Below are 17351 nucleotides of genomic sequence, written 5' to 3'. Positions count from 1 at the left end.
ACACAACGAAATGCCAACATCTACAGCTTAGTAGTGATGATTTTAAAAAGAAAAATAACCTCCAAGGAGAGAGTATTTAAAAAGATCTTTCCACAGCCGATGTTGTGCATCGTGTTGGAGCTGAAGTGAAAGTGAAATGACGGCGGTCTTTCCACGGTAACAGGTGACGCCTTCACGGCTTCCACTGAAATACCCTGATAAATGTCACAAAGAAAATGTCTGCAAGGTTCTCAGCTGAACATTGTCCCATTTTTACAGAAAAAAAAGCAAAACTAAACAAAAAACACCTAAAATGTGGGATATTTCTCATCTAAAGTGGAAATATTAGACTTTTTAAATCTGTGGGGAAAAGGACAAAATATAATAGTTTATTATAAGTGTAAATGTTATTTATTCATATTAAATGTATTTTTTAATTAAATGGATAGGTAGCACAAAAAAATCTTTATTAAAAACCCAATCACTTTTATATCATATCTTTATACAAAATTGATTCTGCCTGTGTTTGTGATAAACCAACCTATATGTGTTAAATTAACACATAGTATTGAGCCTGTTTTAAAAGATAATCAACTGGAAGTGTGGTGTTAATTTATTTTCTCAGTGAAAAACATCTCCATTTTTTTTGCTAAACAGATCAAGCTTGGCCACATTTAAAGGTGAACATCAGTTTTCAAGTTTTGGACGATTCGAATGTATACATATGCTTTAATCTAATCTGTTTCAGTGCAGTTCTGATCATTAACACTGATATTCTGCTTTAAGGTGAACCTTCACCCCACTTTAAAGTCAAATGAAGCTCCTAACAGATTTTCTCCATCAAACTTCCCATCAACTCAAATTAACTTCTGGTGAGGAAAATCGTCAGGATGCTGCGGCTGCTAACCTTGTGCCACCGGTGGAGACGGTTTGTTCATTTTACAGCTCCAGCTTTTGGATTAAGGTCCAAAAGTTCAGTTAAATTCAAAATTGTCCAAAGGACTTTCTCCATCTTTTCCGTGTTTTTTATTTATTCAAAAAATGAGAATAAATGTCCAATGAGTCCCGTTTGTCAGATTAAAAATACCTTTTGAAAATAATCTTCATGCAGGTAATAAATATACTTTTCTATTAAGCCCACATTTCATTGGTCTGATGTAATATTCAAATTTTGAATGTTGTGTTTTTATTAGCTGTTAGCAGAAATAAAGCTGTTAAAAAAATCAGCCTTTGCCTAAATATTCTATATAATGTGTTTCATTTGATTAGTGAAATAAATGGACTTTTCAGTAATACTCAAATGATCGAATTGATCTGAACATGCTTGTTTCAAACTTTAAACTGGACTTCTTAAAGTTTTTTGTTTTTCATTCTTTCATAAAGGCCAAATGAGGAAAATGAAAAACTAATTATTGTTGCTGTCCTGGATTCTCCCAGCTCAGCTGTTGATCTTTGAGAAAACAATCAAACTTTACTTTAAACTTATATTTCATTGACTAATTAGGTGACTGCTGAGGGCAATTGGTTGCACTGGATTTCATTTAGGGGCATCAAAGTAAAGACGGTGAATACAAATGCACGACTAGTCAGATTTTTATTTGTTAGACAATTTGTATCATTTTACTGCTTATTTCCAATGAAGTGTTGGTCTGTTCATAAAATCATAAGAAAGAAATGGCATTAAAAAAATAAAATACCTTCTGAAAATTTAAATCAGTTATTTTCAGTCAGTCTTTAAGACAAGCCCAACAAATAGATAAAATCTTCGGCAGAAGCAGCAGATTTGTAATAACATTTACCCATTATATATGTGTGTTCTCTTCATTTTCTGCTTCCTTTTTCTTATTCACACAGTTCCTGTTTGAACAAAGGAACAAAATATCAGGAAAAACAATTCTGCACAAATGCTCATTGATAAAGTTAACTATCATCCTAAATGCACAGAATCAGAAAAAGCCAATCAAAGATGATTAAACAGAATGAAGAAAACCTTTTACCAAAAATAAGTGTAACTTCTTAAATAATTGCAAACAACTCACCCATGTAGCTGTTGCATGTCTGATAGTGCCTCTGGTAAAGCTTTTCCATGCGTTTCTGGCAGCATGAAGCAGAAACCAGAACCACAGACGGCCATAACACCCATCACTACGTATGGAAGAGCCCTGAAGTAAAACCCTGCGACATAACCGAGCCAGCTAATTTAATATCTACTGAGAGAAACATCAAGTACTTTCTAAACCAAACAAAATGCTTGTTTGTTTAGTGAATAATAATAAGATAAAACATGAGACACTACAGTAACTCTCACTGACGTCAAATACATTTTTTTAAAGTATTTGTATCTTAAAAGGTTGTCACAGATTTCACCAATATGTTCTACCCTCACCTAGATAAATGATGAATGGGGAGATGATGGTTCCGATCCGTGCGGCTGTGGAGCAACATCCCATGGCTGTATTCCTGATTACGGTCGGGAAGAGCTCCGCCGTGAAGGCGTACAAAACACAGAAAGCCGACGTGATGCCAAATTTTCCCACCATCTCCAGCAGCAGAGACACGCCGGGAAAATCTGAGGCCACAAAATCAGACTAAAGAATCAGATCAACTGATCCAATTTAAAAATAACTGCCCTGCAAACTGAAACCACCTTAATGTGCTCACTTTGACAAAAATAAGTTATTTTCATCAATTTTGATAAAAAAAGTTATTTTCATCAATTTTGATAAAAAAAAAAAAAACTGTACATAGATTGTCATGTAATGTTTAATTACAGATCAAAAAAATGATTATGATAAGCTTAATGTTTAGGCACACACATTTAGATACAACTTCTGTTGCTCCAATCTTACAAAAACATCCAAAATGCAAAAGTTTTATTCAAGTAAGATTCTGATTTAAAGCAAAGTGTTGGTAACATGTGTGTCACTGCAGGAGTTTGCTTATTTAATGCATGTTTACTAAACTCATTGTTGAATTTTATGAAATGTCTGGACGATGCAGACATTGCATCAATAATCCCACCAGGAGTTATTCCCTAGATGGATGGATCTTATCCAGACACACAGTTTAAAACTGCTTGAATAAGTGAAATTCTTTCAGATTGTCCACATTTTATTTAGAATCAGCAACTTTTCTCATCTTTGTTCTTTGCTTTGCAAAATACTTTTTCTTTACAAGGAAAAAGAAAATAGCCTTAAAATAGAACAAAAATGTCCAAATGTTCAATTTGTAGCTAAAGTTTGAAAAAGTTTTATAATTAGGAACAATAAAACTTGACGTGTGAAAAACGCAACATGACTGTTCTGGCGGTGAACGTGGTGAATAGAGCTGACTGTCAGGATCTTACCTGTCGGAATGAGGTTTACACAAATGATCATAATGCCTCCAAGTAAGAGTGTGGCAGACTGACACAGGCGTCTGGAGGAGTAGCGCAGCAGCAACAAGACAACGATGTAGGCTGGAACCTCTGTAGCAGCAGACAGGAAGCAGTTCAGGTACGGGTCGCCGTGCAGGTTCGAGGTGTTGAGGATTAAAGCAAAGTAGTTCATGGCGACGATCATCCTGCCAAACAATTCAGGACAAATCTTCAGTACAGGTGAGAATAATAATATAATTCTACTGCACACATACCACAAGCTTGAAGAAAGCAACGCTGTGTTGAAAATGTTGCAGCTTTTCAGAAGGACCAAAATGTTGAATTTCTTGTCTCGCATCATCAATATTTTTTCAATCTTTGACAAAAGAAATACCAAAACAAAGGCAGGTCAAACATAGAAAGAAAAAACAGTTTCCCATAAAAAATGTTGTGGGAACTTTTGCAACTACACAAAAAATATGAAATGATATTAATACAATATTAAAGGACAGACTATCAAACGTACCTCTGGTTGTGTAAAAATGGCGTCTGGAGCTTCGACTTTATTCAGCTTCGCTGCATCTTTAAGAATGGCTTCTGCTTCGGCTGCTCTCCCCTGAGTCAGCAGCCAGCGAGGAGACTCTGGGATAAACCTGCTCGCATAAAAACATTTCAACTGCATAGTGTTTAAACTACTTTAAAGAGTAACTAACTCGGCTATAACCTCATTTATGTACATGTGTTCTAAACAAACACATGAACATTTTTAAACAGATACAAGCAGGTTCTAAACTTTAAGATATATATATCTTATCTTGCATGCTTAAGTAAAAAATGGCAGTGTTATGCAGGTCAAAATGTGAGGACAGTAAACGAATCTAGTGGGACATCATGTTGACGTACTGTATGTCCGTTACCATTGGGATGTTGGGCAGTATTATATTTAATCAGAATCAGGTACATTATTTATTTTTTGCCATATTTTAGAACCGAGTGAGGATAAAAGTTCAGCATTTAATACACAATGCCCCCAAGTCATCAAATACTTATTTCTCCAAACTGAAGATATTAATGCTCCTGTCCATAGCAGATAAATGCCGACTTAAAATTTAACATAATTAAGTTTCTAAAAATCTGTTTCTCTAACATTTGGAGCACAGCAGGTCCCAGAAGTCACAATCCAGTTAATATGCAATTTCTCTTTTAAACTTGGCTAATTAGTTACCTTTTAGTAGTGACAAAGAAAAAACTGTTATGACAACCTTCTGCACAAAGGTAGCCTGATTTAAGTATGAAAAATATATTTTAAATCAACATTAAAAAAAACGAACTAAAAGCCAGCATGTATAAATTTTCTTACCACCACAGAGGGATGTAGATGAGGCCAGAGGCAGCCATGGCGATCAGCAGCATCCGCCATTCACGGAGAAAGAAGGCTACGACAGGCATTGCCAGGTATCCCAAAGCTGAGCTCATGAATACGCCGAGTGAGCAGAAAACCACTCTGGTTTTAGGGCTCAGAACTTCAGCTCCTGTTGGTGAATGCCATATTTTTATATGTGTTTATGGAGAATTGTTGACATTTAATAATGTCACATTCTGAAAAACTTGGGAACTTTAGTTGTACCCAATACGGCCTGATTTAGGAGGTCAGATAGGATAAAAAACAAAACACATAATAACTATATATATGTAATTAACTAATATTATCAAGTTTACTTTAAAAACGCATACCCAGAACAAATGCAATGACATAGTTGGAGTATCCCCCAGCACCAACAATAAAGAAAATTAGGAGAAAGACCTCCCAGCCTGGAGAGAAGATCTGTGCTGTTAGCCCCACAGTTTGAACAGCCATCATGACAAACAGGATGGGCTTCCTTCCAAATCTGTGGAAGAAATACATTTGATTCGACTCCATGTATTCCTTACTGAGAAATTAAACTGATTGGGAAAGTATATCGATATGCAGCTCATACCTGTCAGACAGCTGGCCTGAGAACAGAACTCCGAACAGAACTCCGATGTAATGAATGGAGGTAGTCAGTGGGTTTTTGTATTGATTCTCACATACTAAGTTCCACTGCAAAATCAGACATCTTCTTAAAGCTCAAGTATGTAACTTTGAAAAAAAAGTATATATATATTAGATATTTGTTAAAATTGTCACCGTGTCGTGACAGTTTGCTATGAGGCAGATAATATGTGAAAATATTAATCTGTTTCACCTCCTGCCTGAGCTGCTGTTGCAGTCTGTAGAAATGCACCAAAAACAATCAACCAGAGTCAGGAGGCGGGTCTTAGCGCTGTCAATCAATCTCATGTACTCACTGCTAAATGTGCCAATGGCAAAGAAACAACTCACCATTACAGGAAATCTGCTCATCTGTCATCAATGGTGGACATGCTAACTAGCCTAGCATTGACAACAGGCTATGCTAGCTCCAGCGTAGCACAAAGCAAAGGGGAGAGGGAGGATGAGCTGCACCACACAAGATTGTGATTGACAGCACTAAGACCCGCCTCCCTGACTCTGGTAGTTCACAGATTATCTGTCTCATACCACACTATCACAACATAGTGACCGCTTCAACAAATATGTAAAAAAATATTTTTTATAAAAGTTATGCTGCAGCTTTAATAATTTATCAGTCATTTGTAACAGGCATAGCAATTCCTAAAAAAAATAGTATTTCATCATATTTTCATACTTGTAGTTTACAGTCAGAACCAACAGTCAGTTGGCTCTGAGCCTTCACACTCTCACATAACTGTTTGCATTGCACATATTCTGTAGAAAAAATACCGTCTGCTGTTTGGGCCTTGATAAAAATGAGAATATTTCACCTTCTTATCATTCATGATGAGAGCATAAAACCAGAAACCACAATTTTGTTTTACATTATAGCCAGCTTATGTCTATGTACATTTTATTTAATAAGTTTGTAACACGGTAGAAGTTTAAATAGAATTACCTTGTTATCAAGGGCTCAGAAATAGAAATACAAAAACCTTTTTGCCCATTTCTCACTGTCGTCTGAAATGCTTGATAATCTTAAAACAAATACAGAAATATTACAAAAAACTAAAACTTTTACATTAAAGTAATCTGCTAAGATCTTTATTGCCCCTTTTGAAATAAAGATAAGCTTTTCACACACCTCTGTAACGATGGTTGACTGGTAGATTTCTTTGCTGTATGTCCATCCATCCAAACACGTCTCCAGGGGAATTTCACTGACATTCACATCCACATTTGGGATGAAGTTCTTTTGAGAGTAGTTCCTGACTGTTTCCAGGTTAAGCCTCCAGCAGGAGCTGCGCTTTGTGACGCCATCGACTGTTTCCAGTGGGACTGACACATTCCTCCACATCTCACTGATGCTGATATTCTCAGGGATGCGGCATTCATGAGGCGGGGTATCACCTACAAAAACAATGTAGACGCCAACAAATCCATTTGGAATTATGCTGATGGAAAGCGCTAAAAAAATCCTCATCTGAAAGCGTCCCCAGGATCCCAGGAAAGAGGTGATGGTGTCATAGTCCCTGACCTCTTGGATATCCATTCTCTTACATAAAAACCTAACAGACTGCACAAAAACACAAGCAGATGTTTGGTTCATTCAGCTCTTATCTTCTTAATATTTGTGAAAAATGTAAAGCGCGGGTCAAATTTAAATGTCAACTTTAGCTATTGGGAGAATCCAGCAGCATATTGATAATAATTGATATCATGGCAACGGTTGGAGGTTTGTCAGCAACTGACCAATGGTGGTCGCGATTTGGCTCGAAGTAAGCAATGTTGAACCAGCAATGTTGAACCTCCGTCAACATTGACGGTGTTTTGTAGAAAGCTACTGCGTAAGCAACCTGTGACGTAACATCAGTGTGCGCATGCGCATTGCCACATGGTAGGACGGATTGTTAGGTAGCACAGATAGTCAGAACACCAGAGTTCCTCAGTTGTAACACACTGCGGTCATAGAGGTTTCCAGGAAAATAGGAAGTCATGGTCAAGGTTTGTCAGTGGGGAACATGATCCTGACTGCAGTTACCCAGAGGGTTTAAAGGGCGAATTACAATTCATTACATTTCCAAAACCTAAACGGAGTCTGGAATAATGCAAGAAATGGATCAAGGCCTGCAGCCTTCCTGTCCTGTTGAATGAAACTGATCGACGGAAACTACCACACGTCTGTCTGCACAAAGGTACCTGATAGAAAACATCCCATTTTTTCTCATAAAGACACTTATTGATAGTCAAATCAAAGATAGAAAAGTGAAGGTACTTCTGCTTGATTTTATGTGTGTAAATTTTAACGGTAGCTCTACGGCAGCATGAAAACATATGCTGCACTAACTACGGTATTTACATTTAAGCACATTTTCATGCTAGTTTTTATTTTTAAGCATTTCCTGAAGGCAGATTTTCAAAGCTGGTATTATTTAAGTCATTACTCACAGCGTTCACACCTTGTGCTCAGAAAGACTTGGGCTTTAACATCGACTCTCCGTTGTTTCCTGTAAATAACCTTACAGACATGATGTAGGACCCGTTGGACATTTTTATGATGTAGGACCCGTTGGACATTTTTATGATGTAGGACCGGTTGGACATTTTTATGATGTAGGACCGGTTGGACATTTTTATGATGTAGGACCGGTTGGACATTTTTATGATGTAGGACCGGTTGGACATTTTTATGATGTAGGACCGGTTGGACATTTTTATGATGTAGGACCCGTTGGACATTTTTATGATGTAGGACCGGTTGGACATTTTTATGATGTAGGACCCGTTGGACATTTTTATGATGTAGGACCGGTTGGACATTTTTATGATGTAGGACCGGTTGGACATTTTTATGATGTAGGACCGGTTGGACATTTTTCTCGCCTATCAGTTTTGGCTGATAAGGCAAAAATGACTCAAAACATGTTTGAGCTAACGCTTCGAGTTCTTCTTCCTCTTCTTTTTTATGGCAGTCGGCAAGCAACGTTTAGATGTGCATTACCGCCATCTACTGGAATGGAGTGTGGGTCGGGATGCTAAAGGTACATTACACAGATTAACGCATCGAGTTCCACTACCTCTGCCATTATTACACCGTTTGTTTGTCGGAGGTTTGCTCCACTTCTGCCGGCGTCCTGTCAAATAAATGCCTACACCTTTGACATGAAGTTCATGTTTAAGGAATGAATGTTAGTCTACTAGAAAATGTATGTGTATATTTTAAAAGAAGAAAATCTAAGTAGATTAGTTTACCTTTTTTATTTTTTGCAGGTGTCATGAAATTAGATTGTAATATATTTAGGAATAACCCAGTGAGATCATAAAAGTTTGTTATGCTTGTAATAAAGTCATTGGATTAGAGATATAACTGTTGAAATGTCTATCCACAAGAATTTCCTTGGGTTCAAATGGCTGACATATAAGCCCCCAAAATAACACTTGTGTGTGTGTCTGTGCAGAAATGTGAGCTGCTGCAGTCAGTCATGTCACAGCAGGGATGCTAACTTCACATCAGCTCTTCAGAGGAACCAGCCGCGTGTGTTAAACAGGCTCCCACAAAGCAATGCAAAAAGCAGACATTTATTCTGAATTATTTTTCACTGTTAGATAATTTACTGAATGTTTACTGACTGCATAGCATAGAGATCGGTTTAGCTGCGTCAGCCCACCTCTTTTCATTCAAACCATTTCTTAGACCGAAGGGGCTTGACTGACCAAACATGTGGTATGCAGTAAAGAAGAAAAAAAACATAACTTACCAAGTTTGAGTTGCAGTGGGGCGATGTCCTGTGGATAATGTATTAGTGGAGGTAACTTTTCCACAGTACGGGAGAATCCTCAGGTCAACAGCTGATATATAACTGCTCAGGTGGAAAGTTGTCGGTTCTGTCCGTAACCATAAACACCGAGGAAGAACCAACGCTCTCCGTCTACAGCTGCCAGAATCATGGAGCATTAAAAGCTAAATTTACACGCGTCGCTTTCCCCCAATGACCAGACCTGATGGGATGTAAATCGTCTCAGCACATCATGTTATCCGTACTTATAAACTATAAAAATAATAAACCAGAATTTAGATTTGTTGATGTCAGTATTTTTAAAATTGATTGAATTAATGAGCCATGACTTCCATGAGGCATAAATAAGATGAGACACAAAGATTTATTTCTCTGTCACTGTTTATAATAGCACTGAGCTGTAAGGCGGCAGATCTCCATAGTTCAGGAAATGGTTTCTAAAAAGGAACTACTAACCTAAACTTGTCCATATTACTGTCAAATTAAATAAATAAAAACAAGTCTGGAGGAACTTAGAACATCTGGTAGGTTTTACTAAATCTAGAGTTCAGGTTTTAGTGCTTACCACTGTTAGCATCAAAAGCTAAGATTGGTGTTTCATTTTGCACTTAAATACCGCAGCAATAAAGCTTAAGCAAAAACATTAAAGTAATTACATTACCCTTGCAATTCAAAAGTCTGACTTCTTTTTGTAAATTATATGGAAACTTTTTTTTTTTTTTTTTAGAAATCTGGTTTCCAGTGTACAACTATTGAAGAGTGTTTTCTTTATGCTATCTTGCCAGTGAAGTATTTCCTAGTCCATCCTTTTTACTGATGAGAAATAGACTTAGATGTTATAATATTTTCCTTGCAGATTTTAACTCTTTGAATTTTGCAGCATAAAAAAAGCATGAAAATGCCAAGTATGAATCATTTTTATGTCACAGAACAAACGACTTAACGAAGAAGTTTGTGCTTTTCTTCAAGTATTAAGGCGTATAATGTTGTAAGGGGACAGGAAGATTGCAGTTTGACAGGCTTTAAATAATTTTAATGTTCAAAAGTTAGTCTTTGGATGTCCTCTGCTTCATAATTCAGACACAAACCCAACTTTCCAACCCAAAACTCTGACTCAAAGACAACTTTGAGAAATGACCTTTGAACCCTGTCACAATAGCTGGATGTGCACTCTTCATCAGGAAAATAACATTTTCCTGTCAGTATGAAGCAAAACATGTTTGACATTTAAGTTACAAGGAAATAAGTAAATAAATGAATCAGCAGTTGTGAGGACAAACTTTTACTCCCCTCTCTCAGCTGTCATAATGATATTGCATATTAAAAATCTATAATACAACTAAGGAAGGGCAACAATGTCAACAGAAAGACCAACGCAGTATATATATGTATAACTATAACTTGGTTTCTTTAGATTGGGGAATGTTCTCTTTCTCCATAGTTTCATCTTCCATTTCTTTTCTTCTCCTGTTTGAATAAAAACAGTAAGAGCAAATTGGAAAACATTAGTTAATAGTGGAGGTAGCTCCACTATTAACATGGTGGCTTTACCACCATGTTAAAAAGCTGCTTTAACACTAAAGCAGCTTTTTTTTTAGACATTGTAAACAGTTGTAGACTCACCTGCAGATCTGCTGTATTTGAGGTAAAGTCTCTGGCAGCGTTTTCCCAAACGTCTCTGGCAGCATGAAGCAGATAATCCCACCACAAATGGCTAAGACACCCATCACAATGTAAGGGAGCGCCTTGTAGTATTTCCCTGTTAATTAAAATAAACATGCTGTGAGAGGGAAAGGAAAACTTTTAGTACAAATTTTATGCTGACAGTTTTTTAAAAATCTTACGGTAACTGCCCCAATTCATTCGTGATAACTGCCATGGAAACTTTTTGCTTTATGTTATTGAGTCAAAAGTTATTATTTCATAAAAAGTCATAATATATTGCAAATAACACGTCCTAAATTGAACTTTACCAGTTATTTATATAATATCTGAAATAAATATTTGAACAAGCAGAGCATGTTGAAGCTTATTGTAATTACCACAGATAACCACTAGGTGGAGAAGTATGACATAAAATTTTAGGTCAATGCTGTTTTTGTGAAGCTTTTTATCTGGCTATACATTTTATTTTTGTAATAATTTTTTACAGGAACTATTTTTTGGCTTCAAAAATTTATCAACATTTATTTCAAGCATCTAAATTGTAATTATTTTCTTACAAAACGTAAGTAGTCTAAAAGAAATCAAATTTAAAAATAGATTTTTTGTTGTTAGCAATGTTGCTGTTTTGTAGCAAACTTTATCAAAACTTACATTCTGTATTAAGGATAATCTAAAAAGCAATGCACATCAGACAAAATCCTCACACCTAATTGATTCTTACTTTTTTAAAATTTAGTTTTGTTTCTACACTGTGCCTTAAAGTATTGACATTTATTTGCCATATTACACCCCAAAATTCAGTCTTTTTATTATAATATTACATATTAAACCAATGGAAAGTAGCATATAGACTAAATATAAAAATATGTTTTTAAATAAAAGTCAAATCTAAAATGTGTTATGTGCATACATTAAGTAATTTTGCAAACTATATTCAACATACAATATTGTTTATCTGCTGTGGTCTGGTCTCCATTTTATGTAATATACCGGCTTAGACAACATATGCCAGTATGTATTTAAAACAGAGTGATTTTTGAAACCACAAAAATTACATCTATGCATTACATTTTTAAATGTTTTCCAGAAAATGGGAGATTGGCACAATGCTTTTTAGTTGATTTTGATTGTTTACCTAGATAGATGATGAAAGGAGAGATGATGGTGGCGATTCGGGCGGCCATGGAGCAGCAACCCATCGCTGTGTTTCTGATAACGGTGGGGAAGAGCTCTGTTGTGACTGAATACACCACACAGAACGCTGCAGTCACTCCAAACTTTCCTAACATCTCGAGCAGCACAGCCACCGTGGGCAGATCTGGACAATCAAAGAAGAAAAATTAAGTTTCACATTTAATGTTTAATAAAAACATGAACTTTTTTATTGCATCATTTCCTATATTTGTCCTGCTTATGCTAAATTCATTGTAGGCAAACAGAATAGCAGATTAGCCTTAAAAATGCACTGATAATCTTGTTAGAGTTGCGTTGATATTCATTATTTTTCCAGTTTTGTTAATTAACAGTGTTCCAAAAGGGCTTAGAGCATTACCTTTGGGAATGAGTTGGACACAGAGGATCATGACGCCTCCCAGGAGCAGAGTGGAGGACTGACACAGGTGCCTGGAGCAGAACCGTAGCAGCAACAAGGCTATTATATACGCTGGGACTTCTGTCACAGCAGACAGGAAGCAGTTCAGGTAGGGGTCACCATTAAGATTTGAAGTGTTGAGCAGCAAAGCATAGTAGCTAAGGGTGATGATTATCCTGCAAAGAGATTCACAAAACTCCCTTTAATGGAAGATTACAAGAGCAGAAAAGCTAGACAGTTAATTAGTGCAACAGGTATAAAAGTTCAAAACTTTGTCATTTAAGGAAGTTGAATACATACCACAGACTGGCACACAACAATGTAATAGATGCTATATTGCAACTTTTCAGGATGACAAACACATTTGTTTTCTCATCCCTCTTAGACAAAGCATCTTCAATCTATGTAAAGTAAGAGGAAATAGTCACTGAAATTAACATCGACTCCAATATATCAACTGTTGAAGATGCACTAAAAGAAAAAGTGGTCATATGTCTGACTTCGAGCTCAACGCAAAACCGATAAAAAACTTTGGTGGCATTTTTGTGTCTTCATAGTGATGTAGCTCAGGGTAAACTTACCTCAGCTGGTCTAAAAATATCCTGAGGGATTTCTACTTTATTCATTTTTGCAGCATTTATAATAATTTCTTCAGCTTCTTTTATTCTCCCCTGAGAAAGCAGCCAGCGAGGAGACTCTGTGAGCAACCTGAACACAACATCATCTGCACATCAGTTTATGGCAACAGTTTATGAAATTCTTATAAATGTTCCCAAATGCATCGTTGATTGTTTGTGGTGTTGGTATTGGGATAAGAGGTGTCAAAACTATTAAAGGTTGTTTTTGCAACTAACATAAACATATTTTTTTCTGTGGACAATAATAAAAAGATAAATTAAGATTTGACACAGAAAATGTATACTTTAAAAACCCAGTTTAACAGAAAAATTCACTCAACTTAGAGAAAACCAATGTGATGCTGAAACAAAACTTTTAAACCAGCTGAAAAAAATTCTAAGAAGCCACAAAAGAAAAATTACTTTAAAAGAAGACTTTACATTTATCATGTACAAATAATAAATAAACTAAAGTAGTTTTAGTTCAGTCTGATGTACTGGACAATGATTCACTTCATATCATGTAACGGTTTTACCACATGAACTGCATTCCTTTCAGGTCTTAAATTTTTAGAAATGCGTTCTCACACAAATGTTTTATCCTCCAAATATGATCAAAACATCAAATTGTAACAGCTTTTTATTTTTATTTACTTTATTTAATCCAAATATGATAAAAAAGCTAATTTAAAAACACATTAGCATCCAACATTCTGAGGCTATTTTTTTTAACACAAAGGCCCATATAGTCTAATTGACATGAGCAAATGTTGAAGTGCAGAGAGTGAAGACAGGAGTACAAAAAAATAAAACAAAATATTATATAAAACAATGTAATTATTATATTTCGCTCTTCGTGTCCTTCTCTTACCACCACAGAGGGATGTAGATGAGTCCAGATGCAGCCATTGCGATCAGCAGCATTCTCCAGTCACGGATGAAGTAGGCCACAGCAGGCATTAGCATGTAGCCAACAGCTGAGCCCATAAAAACGCCCAGGGAGCAAAAAACAACCCGAGTTTTTGGGCTGAGAATTTCAGATCCTGCAGGTTTCATACAGAGAATATTTAAAAATCAGAACATTTTCTGTAAACATCCTAAACATCTAATTTAATGTTTAACAACGTTGAATAGCTGTGTACAAAAGTTACCAAACACATTTTACAAAGTAGTTTCTTATCCCAACAGTTGATAGGACTGTATGTTTAATAAATCATTTTCCGTTATATGTTTGTATGACAGACAAGTTTGCAAAATTATCTTTGTTATAATCTCTTGGCAATGTGTTACTGGCTTCCTGTCACAAAAAGAGACGTTTCTTCTTTTTATTTACATAAATCTATCAAACAAACTAATAACAGACAGATTTTCTTCTTACTTAGTCAAGTCTAATTGAAAACTTTGATAGCAGAAAATACTAAACTGCATCTTTTCTGTTCCAGGTCGTTGTAAATACATTTTAGTTGACTCTTAATAGTATGCACAATTCTTTTGTCCTAACTTATGATATGTAGAAACGCTCCTAACATTGAACAATATTATTAGCTGATTTGTTTTGCTTAAACAACATACCCAGAACAAATGCTATAGTGTAGTTGGAGTATCCTCCAGCTCCCACCAGACAAAATATGAAGGTGAAGATCTCCCAGCTGGGTGAAAAGATTTGTGCTGTCGTTGCTAAAGTTTGAAGAGCCATCATGACAAAAAGAATCGGTTTCCTTCCAAACCTGTGGAACACGACTGTTTGGATCAGCAAGATGGTACTTTAGTTTCCTCTGATGGGAAAATTAGTTTGCTTAAAGAAAAATCCTGAAAAGATACATACCTGTCAGACATCTGGCCTGATGCCATGGTTCCCACAAGCACCCCAACATAATGAATAGAGGTGGTCAGTGGAGATTTATATGCATTATCACACACCAAGTCCCACTGTAAACACAGATTTTTGAAAAGGATTTTTATTCGACAAGTTTCTTTATTAATAAGTATGTAAGAGAAAACATTTATGTTTCAGTTTGGTTATTAAAACCTCCAACCAAAACAACCAGGCACAAACAGGACATCGTTCCTGCAAGAAGCACTGGGCTTAACGTTTAAATCACTAAAATATTACAGGAACACTTGAAAACAGGAGTGCCCATCCATTCCTCAGCAGCTTCTGTTTTTTAACTTTAAGATGCATAATTTTCCCAAAACACCAAAATAAGATGAATAGCTCATTATCAAGCCTCTGCAGAGCTGAATAACAAGCTGATTTCAACCATTTCATTTAGATCGCCTCTGAAAGCTGCAGGACAAGACTTTGCCAAAACTATTTTAAAAGATTTAGTTGAAAAAAAACTTTTGGCAATTTGAATCTTAATAACATTTGAAACTTAAAGACTTCAGTGAAATTAAAGTAGTTTTGCAATATGCATGCAAGAAGTAATTTCTGCTTAAGTTTGTGTGTCAATCTAACTAACGTACAATACTCATTAACATTTAAAACTTTTAAACCAAGCTTTGTTTTTCCCGTCTCATTGATCAGATCATATAGAAAAAACCCTCAAGGAAAAAGACTCTACAATCCACTCTTTGAATATTTCAGAATAAAATAATCTTACATCTGTAACAATGGTTGACTGGTAGATTTCTTTGCTGTATGTCCATCCATCCAAACACGTCTCCAGGGGAATTTCACTGACATTCACATCCACATTTGGGATGAAGTTCTTTTGAGAGTAGTTCCTGACTGTTTCCAGGTTAAGCCTCCAGCAGGAGCTGCGCTTTGTGACGCCATCGACTGTTTCCAGTGGGACTGACACATTCCTCCACATCTCACTGATGCTGATATTCTCGGGAATCTGGCATTCATGAGGCGAGGTGGCGCCTACAAAAACGATGTAGATCCCAGTAAATCCGTTTGGGAGGATGCTGATGCCCAACGCCAAAAAAATCCTCATCTGAAAGCGTCCCCAGGATCCCAGGAAAGAGGTGATGGTGTCATAGTCCCGGATTGTTTGGTCGTCTTTTTCCTGACTGATTTCCTTCATTTTTAGGAAAAAAAATATAATATAGTCCTTTAGGCTGATATGTGCAACACGGTTTTCTGCTCAGCTCTGTGTCATGCAGAGACTTGGTTTGGACCTTAAAGCTGGGTTCACATTTTTAGATTCCTCCATCAAAATGTGGGAGGTCACACTGGGACATACAGACTATAAAACAGGATTATCTCTGATTTATCTTAGGTTCAAATGACTTCTTATGACTAAACGCATTGTGAATTCATTATTTACACTTATCCTTTAAATAATTCCTTAAAGGATGCAAATCATTCTCATATAAATGTAAAACAGTAATGAAAACTATCTGTTTCCATGGATACTTGTTTTTTCATTGCAGCAAGTTAAACAATGATGAGATCAGGACGTTTGCACAAGGCTTTGTTGTGGTTGTTCATAAACTGGTTTAAGGTCCAAAGTCCTAAAGGATAGTAAGCCATAAAGAAGAAAGCGTGTTTCTCAGACTAAACACAGCGAACCTGATGCCTTTTACTTAAGGCACAGATTTATTGTGAAAAGTATTCAGAGTTATAGCTTTGATAAATAGGATAATTTGTAATAATAATCTGGAGAATATTAGTGGCGCAAAGTCCAGGTTATTTATTGTTCTGAAATAATAAACCACATCGTACTTGAGTTCCAGGAAAACCTGGAAAGCAAAACAAGGCACCGAATTGTTTCCAATACATAGAAGCACATATTATTCCTCATGTCTAAATGCGATTCTTTTAATCTTAATTCTCCTTCATGCTGGTTTACTGTAATGTTGGGAACGTGCCAACCCAGAAATAAATGTAACAATGTTGCTTCGATGCAGGATTTGTGCATAAACTACCATAAATTACCCTGGTGATTTATGGTAGTTTATGCCATAAATCACATATGGCTTTGCACAATCTACGGCTTGTGCAAAGCCATATGTTGCCATATATATTCATTGTTATCATTTGGTAAGACAGTTTGTTTTAGAAAGAATGTCGGTTATCAGAACTTATAATTTCCTGCAAAAATCCTGGAGAGTTTTGAAAAGTCGTGGAATTCTGTCCAAAGACTCAGTATGTATTTAAAAGGCTGAAATGTTGGGCAAAGTGTGTAATTAATAACTATATTTAAATCATTGCATCATCTGCAGAAAAGAGCAGAAAGCAAAGGAGAAGTATTAAACCAAACAGGCAGGCGACCACTGGAATGGCTTTAAAGAAGTTAATTGGTAAATTCACCATAAAACAAAGTTAGGCTAAATATTCCTATGCTATTTAGATACATTTAACTTGGATATAAATATCCAA

At 36.1% G+C, this 17351-nt stretch overlaps 2 protein-coding genes across 5 annotated transcripts; both read right to left on the bottom strand.

The window, feature by feature from the left end:
* Positions 1-1554: 1554 nt before the first annotated feature.
* On the bottom strand, positions 1555-9233 carry LOC116727886 (solute carrier family 22 member 4-like). 4 transcript variants are annotated; one of them, XM_032575558.1, is made up of 11 exons: positions 9110-9233; positions 6496-6927; positions 5314-5417; positions 5069-5223; positions 4695-4866; positions 3861-3987; positions 3610-3710; positions 3326-3540; positions 2366-2548; positions 2019-2154; positions 1555-1836 (listed from the first exon to the last, which is right to left on the bottom strand). In XM_032575558.1, the coding sequence occupies exons 2-11, from the start codon at positions 6901-6903 to the stop codon at positions 1782-1784; spliced, it is 1656 nt and encodes a 551-aa protein (XP_032431449.1). In that variant the 5' UTR covers positions 6904-6927; positions 9110-9233; the 3' UTR covers positions 1555-1781. The 4 variants fall into 4 exon arrangements, with proteins under 4 accessions (XP_032431449.1, XP_032431451.1, XP_032431448.1 ...); XM_032575560.1 differs by having other exon boundaries at positions 6496-6761; positions 9110-9230; XM_032575557.1 differs by lacking the exon at positions 9110-9233 and having other exon boundaries at positions 6496-7920.
* Positions 9234-10456: 1223 nt separating this feature from the next.
* LOC116727889 (solute carrier family 22 member 4-like) lies at positions 10457-16201 on the bottom strand. Its single transcript, XM_032575564.1, has 10 exons — positions 15625-16201; positions 14847-14950; positions 14594-14748; positions 13893-14064; positions 12986-13112; positions 12705-12805; positions 12366-12580; positions 11949-12131; positions 10772-10907; positions 10457-10615 (listed from the first exon to the last, which is right to left on the bottom strand). Exons 1-10 carry the CDS (start codon positions 16051-16053, stop codon positions 10543-10545), a joined length of 1695 nt encoding a protein of 564 aa, XP_032431455.1. The 5' UTR covers positions 16054-16201; the 3' UTR covers positions 10457-10542.
* Between the last annotated feature and the right edge of the window lie 1150 nt (positions 16202-17351).

This window comes from Xiphophorus hellerii, chromosome 11 (genome assembly GCF_003331165.1).
Source record: "Xiphophorus hellerii strain 12219 chromosome 11, Xiphophorus_hellerii-4.1, whole genome shotgun sequence".
Lineage (NCBI taxonomy): Eukaryota > Metazoa > Chordata > Actinopteri > Cyprinodontiformes > Poeciliidae > Xiphophorus > Xiphophorus hellerii.
This window is presented reverse-complemented; position numbering and strand designations above follow the sequence as displayed.